Below are 12455 nucleotides of genomic sequence, written 5' to 3'. Positions count from 1 at the left end.
AAGATGGCTGAGAAGTTAAGGCATTGGCTTGCAAAGCCTGAAGGCCTGGATTCAATAACCCAGTACCCACATAAAGCCAGGTGCTAAGTGGTACATGCTTCTGGACTTAGTTTACAGCAGTAGGAGGCTCTGGCATGCCCATTCCTTCTCATTCTCCTTGCAACAAAATAAAAATATAAAATAAAGCAGGTGTGGTGGCACACACCTTTAATCTCAGTACTCAGGAGGCAGAGGAAGGAGGATCACTGAGAGTTCGAGGCCACCCTGAGACTACATGGTGAATTCCAGATCAGCCTGGGCTAGAGTGAAACCCCACCTCAAAAAAGCAAACCAAACCAAAACAAATAAAATAAATAATAAAAATGGTTTGCCAGTCATGATTGTGCAAGCCTTTACTCCCAGCACTCAGGCTGGCAGAGGTAGGAGGATCACTCTGAGCTTGAGGCCAGCCTGAGGCTATATAGTGAACTCCAGATCAGCCTGGGCTAGAGACCCTACCTCAAAAAACAAACAAAAAATATATATGTAATATTATCATATTATAAATATACATTTAATATTAATCACATTAAATATTAAATAAATTACAAATAAAAATAAAGCATATTTAAATATTAATAATATATTAAATATTATAGATATATATATGTATTTTTTAAACCAGGCATGGTGGTGCATGCTTTAATCATAACACTGGGGAGGCTGAGGTTGGAGGATCACTGTGAGTTCAAGGCCAGCCTGGAGCTACAGAGTGAGTTCCAGGTGAGCCTGGACTAGAGCGAGCCCGGCCTCCACAAGAAAATACACCTTAATCCAGACATGGAGGTGCAGGCCTTTAATCCCAGCACTCAGGAGGCTGAGCTAGTAGGAATCTGAGTTTAGGCCAGATTAGGATTACAGAATTCCTGGTTACCTTGGGCTAGGGTGAGACCCTATCTCAAAAAAAAACAACGAAATCTTAATACAGGCTTAAGCGAGAGGGCTAGGCAAGAGAAAAAGAACTCAGCAGAATGAAGGCACACGAGAGAGCGTGCAGGTGGGTGTGGGCTCCCCTCCGCCAGGGAAGAACAAGACCTACCTTAGGGTGTGGGCGTCTCAAGAGAAAGTCCAAGTGTCTAGTAGGTGACTATATAGGTTTCTAGACCTAGTGGTAATGGGCTCCTAGGGGACCCTCCCTCTTCTATCTCTGTTTCCCTTTTTGATCATTGAGATTATAGTTTGGGTCTGGGAGGTGCCACAGTCAGATAAGATAAAAGAGGGAGCCAGTAGGCTTACTGTAAGTGACGTTTCGTTTCGGGTGAGGTCCCTGGAAAATGGCAGGTTTGTAGCTGGGAAAGGGAGCAGGCCTTATACAGGTGTTAATGATTTTCATTGTGCTGGCATTCTTGCTCCTTGGGGCCCTTCTCATGACCCCAGATTTTTCTGTCTTTCTATCCTGCCTCACAGAGAGGCATCTGACTGTTCACCTCAGCCTAGCAACCCAGGCCAGCCCCACAGTGACCAGTCCTTTGACAAGGGGAAAGCTCTCCACCATCGTGGGCCACTCCAGCCTCGCTCAGCCCCTGTCCGACGGGAGAAAATCCACCGCATTATCCCACAGAAGACTCCCAAGATGGTGAACACGGAGGGCCTTGAGACCCTGTCCCAGCAGGCACCTCGAGGAGGGTGACACCCAGGAGGGATACAACCGGACACCTCACTCTCACAGACTAAAGAGACCAACTCCCCCGCCATCCATATCCCCCCACCGCTTACACAGAGGACACCCCTTTTTGGCACACTTATGAACACTATATGAAATTGTTTGGGGAAATAGTCAATATTTCACACAGGACAATTTCATAGTTCAATCTTCAAAAAGCACAAAGAATCCAGCCCCAAAGCCACAAAGCTATGGAATAAATCCACAAAAACACAAGTCTCTCTTCTCCGATCCATTCTTTTCTAGTAACACATTTTTTTGTTGTTTGTTTTTGAAGGGTACTCTTATTCCAGATATTAAAACATACACTTAGAGAAATGTTTTCTCTTTTATTTGTTTGTTGAGAGGGTCTCACTCTAGCTCGGGCTGACCTGGAATTCACTAGGTAGTCTCAGGGTGGCCTTGAACTCTTGGCAGTCCTCCTACCTCTGCTTCCCGAGTGCTGGGATTAAAGGTGTGCGCCACTATGCCCAGCCAGCTTTTTAAAATATTTAATTGCATTTATTTATTTATTTGAAAGATAGAGAGAGAATGGGTGCACCAGGGCCTCTAGCCACTGTAAACAAACTCCAGATGCATGCGCCACTCTGTGCATCTGGCTTTACATGGATACGGGGAAATCAAACCCAGGTCGTTAGGCTTTGCAGACAAACACCTTAACTGCTGAGCCATCTCTCCAACCCAGCTTTTGTTGTTTGTTTTTGAGTTAGGCTCTTATTCTGGTCCAGGCTGACCTGGAACTCACTCTGTAGTCTCAGAGTAGCCTTCAACACACCTCTTAACTATGCCTCCCTGGGGGCTAAGATTAAGGGCATGTGCTGCCATGCTTGGCTTCTTCATCTTTTTAATTCCATTTATTTATTTATTTATTTTTAGAGAGAGAGACAGAGAATGGTCCTGCCAGAGCCTCCTGCCACTTCAAATGGACTCCAGATGCCTGGGCACTGGGGAATCAACATTGGGTTATTATGCTCGAAGGCAATCTCTCTATCCCTCTTCAGCTTTTTTTATTTTTTTAGCGGGGGGTGAGGTAGGGTCTCACTCTAGCACAGGCTGGTCTGGAATTCACTATGTAGTCTCAGGGTGGCTTGAACTCATGGAAATCCACCTACCTCTGCCTCTGCTACTCAGAGTGCTGGGATAGAAGATGTCTGCCATCATGCCCAGTCTTCTTTCTTTCTTCTTGGTTCTTTTTTGTTTTTTTAGGTGGGGTCTCACTCTGGCCTGGGCTGACCTGAAAATAATTATGTAGTCTCAGGGAGGCCCCAAACTGATGGCGATCCACCCACCTCTGCCTCTTGGAGTGCTGGGATTGAAAGTGTGAGCCACCACACCTGGCTTCTCTTCAGCTTTTAAATAAATTTTTTGTTGTTGCTTTTTTTTTTGAGGTAGGGTTTTGCTCTTGCCTAAAATGATCTGGAATTCACCATGTAGTCTCTCAGGGGTGGCCTTGAACTCACTGTGATCCTCCTACCTCTACCTCCTCAGTGCTGGGATTAAAGGCATGCTCCACTATGCCCAGCATGAAATTTATTTATTTATTTTTGCTTTTTGAGACAAAGTCTCACTTTCAGGCTAGCTTGGAATTGACTATGTAGCCCAGCCCAGGCCGGCCCCAAACTTGTGGCAAACTTTCTGCTTTTGAGGTGCTAGGATCACAGGCATGAGGGCATGAACCACCACAACTGACGTTATTAGTGTATTTTCATGTTTTATGATATTCTATATAGAAGTATCATACATTAAGTCAGCTCTCACTTTTAAGATTCCTCTTTCTTTCATACTTAGAAAATTCCTCTCCACCAAGATAATATCAACATGTGCCTTTGCTTTATTTAGTATCTTTATTTTTCTCCCTAAACTATCTACCATTTAAATCTTTATTTATTTATTTAGTTTTTCAAGGTAGGGTCTTGCTCTAGCCCAGCCTGACCTGGAATTCACTATGGAGTCTCAGGGTGGTCTTGAACTCTCAGCGACCCTCCTACCTCTGCCTCCCAAGTACTGGCATTAAAGGCGTGCGCCACCACACCGCGTCTATTTTGTTTCTGAGATAGTGTCTCAATGCTCAAAGGGAAGACCACAAACTTGCAGTGTAGCTAAGGTTAACCTTGAACTCCAGTTCCTCTCCACAAGTCAACCGCTGGGATTCCCGGTATGCGCCGCTCCACCCAGCTTCTCATTGTTCGCATGACTTCAGCAAGCCGGCAGCCAGGTCTGAGGAGCTTACACGGTGCTCCACCCGCCGCCATGTGTAGACCGGATCTTTGCAGTACTGGAGCCACACTTTGGTCCCGTGACCTACATATTGGCACTTGCTGGGAGGTCACGCCACGTCTCTGCTGTCTGCACAACAGTAGCCATCCAGATTGTTTCTTGCTCACCTCCTTCCAAAACGACATTGGACTCAAGTTCTAAAAAAGAAATAGATGCATACATATTGTATTAAATTGTTGGAATTCTGCTGGATGTGGTGGCGCACACCTTTAGTCCCACACTTGGGAGGCAGAGGTAAGAGGATTGCCGAGAGTTTGAGGCTATCCCGAGACTATATAGTGAATTCCAGGTCAGCCTGGGCTAGAGTATAACACTACCTTGAAAAACAAAAAACATAAACAAAACAAAACAAAAATCCCAACAATTTATTTATTTAATCATATATATATATATATATATATAATATATATATATATATATATATATATATATATATATATATATATATATATATATATAAAATTGGGATTTGGGGCAGGAGAAATTACTTAATGGTTCAGGTGCTTACCTGTGAAGCCTAAGGACCCAGGTTCAATTCCCTAGTACTCAAGTGAGCCAGATGTAAGCCACAGAGCCCTGCTGAATACTATGCTTCAGAAAGATGCACCATGTGACTGGATTTACTTTTGTTGTTGTTGTTTGTTTGTTTTCCCCAGTGCTAAGGACTGAGCCCAGGGCCTTGCGCTTGTTAGGCAAGCACTCATCACTGAGCTGAATCTCCAATCCCTGTCTTCCCCCATCCCCCAAATCTATCTATTTATTTATTTGACAGAGAAAGAGGGAGAGGGGGAGAGAGAGAGAATGGGCACACCAGGCAGGACCTCCAGCCATTGCAAACTAACTCCAGATGCATGTGTCCCCTTGTGCATCTGGCCAATGTTGTTCCTGGGGAATCGGACCTGGGTCCTTTGGCTTCGCAGGCAAACTCCTTAACCACTAAGCCATCCAGTTTATTTTAAAGGTAGGGTCTCGCTTTAGCCCAGGCTGACCTGAAATTAATTGTGTAGTCTCAGGCTGACCTCTTAAACTTCTACTTTAGCCTTCAGAGTGCTGGGATTAAAAGTATGTACTACCACACCTAGATAAAGCTATTTCTTTGTTAAATTTTAATTATTTATTTGAGAGATGAATAGAAAGCGAGAAAGAGAGAATGGGTGTGCCAGTGCCTCTAGCCACTGCAAATGAACTCCAGATGGATGTACCACCTAGTGCATCTGGCTTACATGGGTACTGGGGAATCAAACCTTGAACCAGGGTCCTTAAGATTCATAGACAAGCACTTAACTACTAAGCCATCTTTCCAGCTGCTGTTTTTTAAATTTTTATTTGAGAGATGGGAGACAGAGCCTCCTGCCACTGCAAACAAGCTCCAGATGCATTGTTACTTTGTGCATCTGGTTTTACACAGGTACTGGCGAGTTTAGCCCAGGCATCCAGCTTTGCAGGCAAGCACCTTCAACCACTGAGAAATCTCTCTAGCCCTGTTTTGTGTTTGTTTGTTTTTGTTTTTCGAGGTAGGGTCTCACTCTAGATCAGGCTGACCTGGAATTCACTGTGTAGTCTCAGGGTGGCCTCAAACTCAACACTGATCCTCCTACCTCTCTGCCTTCCAAGTGCTGGGATTCAAGGCATGCGCCACTACACTGGGCTGTTTGCTATTCTTTTGAGGCAAGATCTCACTTTAGCTTAGGCTGTCTAGGAACTCACACAGCTTGTCCTTGAACTCATGATGTTCTTCCTTCCTCTCTCATCCTCCCAAACGCTGGGATCAGGGGCCCACACCAAGCTTGATTGTTATTGTAAATTTTTCTATTGCATTACCTATTTTGAGCATTGTTAAAATTCAAACCATGCTGGGTGTAGTGGCGCATGCTTTAATCCCAGCACCAGGGAGGCAGAGGTAGGAGGACTGCTGTGCGTTTGAGGCCACCCTGAGACCACATAGCAAATTCCACGTCTGCCTGGGCTTGAATGAAGCCCTACCTCGAAAAACGAAATGAAAAACAACAACTTCGAGCCACGCTTAGCGCGTGCACACCTGGCAGGCCTGCAGCAGACCCCGGGCAGCAGCCCTGTGCCCACAGCATGTCACGGGCACCTGGCCTCCCGCCTGCCTCCACCAAGGGACCCTTAGGTGCTTTCCATCCACTCACCCTCTCACTTAACTGCCAGGCCCCTTCCAGCCCCGACCCACAGCACCCTCTGCTTTGTTCTCTCTGCCCCAGTGGGATGGATGTTGCTGGATGTGCCATTCTCCGAGCTCAGGCCCCACCTCTGGGGTGAGAACAGCGAGGTTTGTAGATGGAGCCCACTTGCTGGGGCCTCGGGAGACCTGGAGTTCAAAGACTAGTGTGGTGGCACAGGCCTTGAATCCCAGCACTCGGGAGGCAGAGGTAGGAGGATTGCCATGAGTTCGAGGCCGCCCTGAGACTACATAGTGAATTCCAGGTCAGCTTGGACTAGCATGAGACCCTACCTCAAACAAAAATAAAAATTAAAAAAGATCAAAAAACCTGCAAGACAAAACTTAATCCCAGCACTCGGCAGGCAGAGGTAGGAGGATTGCTGTGAGTTCAAGGCCACCCTGAGACTACAGAGTGAATTCCAGGTCAGCCTGGGTTAGAGCGAGACCCTACCCCAAAAACCAGTAAGAAGAAGGAGGAGGGGGAGGGGAAGAAGAAGGGGAAGAGGACGACCACCTGGAGTTCAGGCCCATGCAGGCATCTAGAGGCGGGGCCTGGCCTGAGCCCCTGTGTGAGTCAGGGTCACCCAGGCCTCCACTCAGCTCAGCAGCCCCAGGCCACCTGTCTGTGGACTTTAATGGAAACCCCCACAGTGTAGCGGAAAGTCCAGAATTCTACAGGAACCTCTTTGCCGACCTCTCACATGATGCTGGGTGATGCCTGCCCTCAGCAGTCAGTTCTTGGCCAAGGACAGGTGCCCTGTGAGGGGTTCAGGCTTTTTTTTTTCAAGGTAGGATCTCACTCTGGTTCAGGCTGACCGGTAATTCACCATGTAGTCTCGGGCTGGCCTCAAACTCACAGCAATTCTCCTACCTCTGCCTCCTGAGTGCTGGGATTAGTGTGTACCACCACACACCAAGTTCAGGCTATAAAGGCACAAATCATCACGCCTGGCTGACCATAGCACTTCTCCATAAAGAACCCTCAGAAAGTTATTGGTGTGTTGGTGCACACCTCTAAGCCCAGCACTCGGGAGGCAGAGGTAGGATCACCATGAGTTCAAGGCCACCCTGAGACTACATAGTAAATTCCAGGTCAGCCTGGGCTAGAGTGAGACACTACCTCGAAAACCCCCCAAAAGGGGCTGGAGAGATGGCTTAACTGTTAAGGCATTTGCCTGTAAAGCCCAAGGACCTTGTTTTGATTTCCCAGGACCCATGTAAGCCAGATGCACAAGGTGGCGCATGTGTCTGGAGTTTGTTTGCAGTGGCTGAAGGCCTGACGCACCCATTCTTTCTCTCTTTCTCTGTCTGCCTCTTTCCCTCTCTTGCTCTCTCAAATAATAAATAAATAAATAAAAATTAAAAAGTTAAAAATCCCCCCCAGAAGAAAGAAAAGCAATATTCCGGGCGTGGTGGCGCACACCTTTAATCCCAACACTCGGGAGGCAGAGGTAGGAGGGTCGCCATGAGTTCAAGGCCACTCTGAGACTACATAGTGAATCCCAGGTCAGCCTGGGCCAGAGCAAGACCCTACCTCGAAAAACCAAAAAGAAAGAAAAGCAAGCTCTTGGGACTGAGGGAGCAGGACTGGACCCTGCGTGGCTGCCCTCTTGCCAGTTCAATGTGCTCACTGTAGACCTGAGGGGAGACGGAGAGGGCAGGACACATGCAGAAAGGGCAACGCTCTGAAGCTCTGTGGGCCATGCCCACTGTGGTGCCCATCCGCCAGCGAACGTGATGAGCTATTTCCTTCATCCAATGGGGGCCTCTACTCCCCCTTCAGACCGAGGTCTGAGCCAGTTAAGGGCCCCTAGATAGGTGTGAGGGATGGGGTGTCCCCCTTTTGCAGGGATTTCTTGTTGGAGCTTAGAGGTGCCAGCCCATCTGGGGGGCCAAAAGTGTGGCTAGGGGCTCTGCCCTGGCTTTCCCCTAGATCATAGAGTTCCTTGAGTTCACCCGGGGGGGGGGGGCACTGTCCTGTCCCGGGCAAGGACGGCTGGCTACCTTGGTGGCCACAGGAAAGGGCCAGCCGTCTGCCCCTCTGTACCAGGGGTTCCCCGGGCTGCAGAAACCGCGTCCCTGATTGGTTCCAGGGAGAGCCAGCGACCTCCGCTCTCTCCCGGTGGCAGGTATAACAGAAGCACGGGCGAGCTGAAGAGTCCCGTCGGTCCGTCCCTCGGTCCGTCCGAGGTCAGCAGGGGCGCTGCCGCTCCCGGCGGGGCGATGGCCGCGGGCGACGGGGCGCTGCGCCGCCTGCTCAGGCGGCACCGCACCGACATCGCCATGGCCGTGGACCGCGCCTTCCCCCTGCTGCACGCGCTGGCCGACCACGACGTGGTTCCCGAGGACAAATTCCAAGTGAGCCCCCCAACATCTGTGTCGCCTGTCTTGGCCTTCTTCTCCACTAGCCAGGGCTGGCTCCAGGTGGCGCCCCGCCCGCAGCCCCGCTGCCCTCTACCCTCCCCACGCTCTGCCAGCCACCAGCTTAGTGGGTGGCCCCAGCACCCCCCCCCAGGACCTCTCCACCCAAGTGCCCGCAGGGTCCCCTGCCCCCACCCTGAACACCCTTCGCGTTCCCATCCGGGGGTCCGGATGAGCAGCGGGGGAGGCCATTGGTGGGGTACGCACAGGGAGCCCCTGGCTGTTGCTGTAGGAGACTCTGCGTAGAAAAGACGAAGAGGGCTGCCCCCAGGCCTTCCACGCACTGCTGTCCTGGCTCCTGACTCAGGGTTCAGGAGCCATCCTGGACTTCTGGAAGGTTCTCTTCAAGGACTATAACCTGGAGCGGTACTGCCGGCTGCAGCCCATCCTTGACAGCTTCCCCAAAGGTGGGCCTGGGCTGGCTCAGCCTCATGGGCATCCTGCTGTAAGTGGGAGGTGGTAGGGTGAGCCCCCCCCCTCCCCAGAACAAAGGACAGCGGCCTGGCCCACCTTCCCCGAGGGCGCTGGGTCCTGGAGCTCACTCTCCAGGAAAGGGATTTAAGACAGAACCCTGCTCCTGCCCGTGAGCTACAGATGTGGATCTCAGCCAGCCCAGGAAGAGCAGGAAGCCCCCGGCCAGCCCCAAGACCTCTGCGCTGCCTCCTAGACCCGCCACCAAGAGGAAGGCCCCAGAGGAGCCTCGGGCCACCCCACCAGCAGCCCTGACTCCAAAGGGTACCTCCAGTCAAGGTACCCAGGGAAGAAGGCAGCGAGGGCTGCTGGTCCTCCACCCCATTCTGGCTCTCAAGAGCTTCTCTTCTATTCCAGTGGGCATAGAACTCAGACCCTCCCCACTCAGGAGGTGCTTGGTGTCTCCTTCCAGCCCCCAAGACTAAACTCCCACGTGGTGGCTTTAATTTCCTTCTTTTTCTTTTATTCTTTTTAAAAAATATTTATTTATTTTCTGATTTGACAGAGAAAGAGGGAGAGAGAGAATAGGTGTGCCAGGGCCTCCAGCCACTGCAGACGAACTCCAGACGCATGTGCAGCTGGCTAATATGGGTCCTGGGCAATTGAACCTGGGTCCTTTGGCTTTGCAGGCAAATGCCTTAACCGCTAAGCCATCCCTCCAGCTCTGATTTCCTTTTTAATAAGAAGGGACTAAATAAAAATATTTGGGGGGCAGGATTGGAGAGATGGCTGAGCGGTTAATGTGCTTGCCTGGGAAGCCTAAGGACCCATGTTTGACGCGCCAGTTCCCGCATAAGCCTCAAGCACAAAGTGACGCAGGTGCGCACGGTCGCACATACGCACAAGGTGGGGCACTCGTTGGGAGTTCGACTGCAGTGGCTGGAGACCCTGGCCACCAATTCTCTCTCTCACTCATGCTTTCTCACATTAAAAAAAGAAGGGGTGGGGGAGCTGAAGAGATGGCTCAGCTGTTGAGGCACTTGTTTGCAGAGCCTCATGACCTGGGTTCCTTTCCCCAGTACCCTTGTAGAGCCAGATTCAAAAAGTGGTGCATAAATCTCTTTGCAGTGGCTAGAAGCCCTGACACACCCATTCAAATTCTCTCTCTTCTTGCAAATAAATGACATTTTTTTAAGCCAGGCGTGGTGGTGCGGTGCACACCTATAATCCCAGCACTCAAGAGGCAGAGATAGGAGGATTGCCAAGAGTTTGAGGTCACCCTGAGACTACATAGTGAACTCCAGGTCAGCCTGGGCTAGAGCGAGACCCTACCTCAAAAAACCATATATATATATATGAGAGGGACAAGGGAAAAAGAGAAGAAGAGGCAGACAGAGAGAGAGAGAGAGATTGGATGGGCATGCCAAGTCCTCCAGTCACAACAAAGTAACTTCAGCTGCATGGGCCACCTTGTGCATCTGGCTTACATGGATCCTGGGAAACTGAACTTGGGTCCTTAACCTTTGCAGGTAAGTGCCTAACCGCTGAGCCATCTCTCCATCATCTATATAAAGTGAAAGGTGCTGGAGACATGGCTCAGCGGTTAAAGGCACTTACTTGCAAAGCCTGACAGCTTGGGTTCGATTCCTCAGGACCCACGAAAGCAAGATGCCCAAAGTGGCACATGCCTCTGGAGTTCATTTGCAGTGGCAAGAGGCCCACACATGCTCATATTCTCCCCTCCCCCAACTCCTTGCAAATAAATAAAAATATTTAGGGGCTGGAGCGATGGCTTGGTGGTTAAGGCCTTTGCCTTCAAAGCCAAAGGATGCTAGTTTGATTCTCCAGGACCGATGTAAGCCAGATGCAGAAGGGGATGCATGCATCTGGAGTTTGTTTGCAGTGGCTGGAGGCCCTGGCACACACATACACTCTCTCTACCCCTTTTTCTCTCTTTCAAATAAATAAATAAATAAATAAATAAATAAATAAATAAATAAATATTGTGCTGGAGATATGGCTTAGGATTAAGCACTTGCCTGTGAAGCCTAAAGACCCCAGTTCGAGGCTCAATTCCCCAGGACCCACGTTAGCCAGATGCACAAGGGGGGGGGCATACGTCTGGAGTTCATCTGCAGTGGCTGGAGACCCTGGCCCACCCATTCTCTGTCTCTCTTTATCTGTTTCTTTCTCTCTCTGTAAAAATAAATAAATAAAAATACTTACAAAGGAAGGAAGCAGAACAACCTAGCATGCTGAAGGAACTCTCTGGGAGCTGGGATCTGCAGGTGATCCTCTCACACCAATGCCCCATCCCCTGGGCCTGGCACCAGCCCTCAGAAGCTGGACCAGGCTGCCACCAGCTCCCCTTACAGGCTCCCACCCGAAGGCCAAGCCCCCCAAGAAGCCAGAGGGCAACTTGGAGCCACAACGCCTCCCTCTAGGGAATGGTGAGTAAGTCTGAAGGAGCAAGGAGCTGGGTGTGGCTGGGGAGGGGACCTGTCCTCCTCTGGCCTGCCCTGGGAGCTGGGGCTATGCTGGTCTGCAGTCACCGACTGGCCCCAGTTGGGTGACCAGACCTGGGAAAGAGGAGGCGCTTTGGATCTATGTGTTCTTGGCAGTCTCCCTGCCCCCGTGGTCCCCGGTTGTCTCTGCCCAGGCCCTCACCTGTGCCCATCCCAGGGCTGCCATCCTTCAAGGAAGCCTAGCCATGCAGCCATGAGAAAACTGTCCCTTAACCCCTCAGCTGGGGGCAGCCTGAAAACCCCCCCTTCACCAGGGACCCAGAGACCTGTGCTCACTGATGTGCACCCCAAGGGCTGGCCTAGAAACACAGGGGCCCCATCACGGCATTCTGGTCACTCCAGCATTCTGCCCAGCTGTGCCGACATTGCCACCCCACACACCTGTACTAATGCACACACGCGTGTGTGCACACATGTACTCATGCACAAACAGCCCACGACTGGACTTATCTATAGGCTGCTTGTTCATGGTAGGGCTAGGTTTCCCCACAGCTGCCCTGGCTAGAGGGAAGGGTTGATTCTGTCGTCCGGGGTCCGTTAGCTCCTGCCCGGCTGCCACCCCAGCTTCCTATTGCCCGGTGTGGAGCAGGAGCTCGGGAACCGCCTTTCCGATGGACGGCGGCTCCCACTCGGGCCCTGCTTCCCCAGGGATTCAGACCATGTCGGCTGCTGTCCAGAGAGCTGTGGCTGTGTCCTCGGGTGACGTCCAAGGAGCCCGAGGGGCTGTGGAGGGGATCCTCATCCAGCAGGTGTTTGAGTCAGGTAGAGACATTGGGGAAAGGGTTGCGAGGTGGATTTAGGTCCTCAGGATGAGAGGAGAGAGCCCCAAAGCAGATGCCCCAGCATCAGAGGATGCTGGTTGGTCTCTCAAGTGGTTCCGCTTGATTTGGAGTAGAGGGGAAAGCGGGCGTGGGGATGCACTCCTTTAACTCCA

The 12455-nt window shown here is 50.6% G+C and overlaps 1 protein-coding gene across 8 annotated transcripts in view; it reads left to right on the top strand.

Moving 5' to 3' along the window:
* The first annotated feature begins 8387 nt into the window (after positions 1 to 8387).
* The window catches only part of Aire (autoimmune regulator), a 14326-nt gene continuing 10258 nt past the window's right edge, over positions 8388 to 12455 (top strand). For all 8 annotated transcript variants that reach the window (XM_004669419.2, XM_004669415.2, XM_004669418.2 and 5 more), the window contains exons 1-5: positions 8388 to 8522; positions 8818 to 8992; positions 9180 to 9335; positions 11372 to 11446; positions 12170 to 12283. In XM_004669419.2, coding sequence (XP_004669476.2) covers positions 8388 to 8522; positions 8818 to 8992; positions 9180 to 9335; positions 11372 to 11446; positions 12170 to 12283 — 655 coding nt within the window. The remainder of the gene's footprint in view (positions 8523 to 8817; positions 8993 to 9179; positions 9336 to 11371; positions 11447 to 12169; positions 12284 to 12455) is intronic.

This window comes from Jaculus jaculus, chromosome 5, assembly GCF_020740685.1.
Source record: "Jaculus jaculus isolate mJacJac1 chromosome 5, mJacJac1.mat.Y.cur, whole genome shotgun sequence".
In the NCBI taxonomy this organism is placed as follows: Eukaryota; Metazoa; Chordata; class Mammalia; order Rodentia; family Dipodidae; genus Jaculus; species Jaculus jaculus.
Note: the sequence above shows the minus strand (reverse complement) of the source record. Positions and strands in the feature narration are given on the sequence as shown.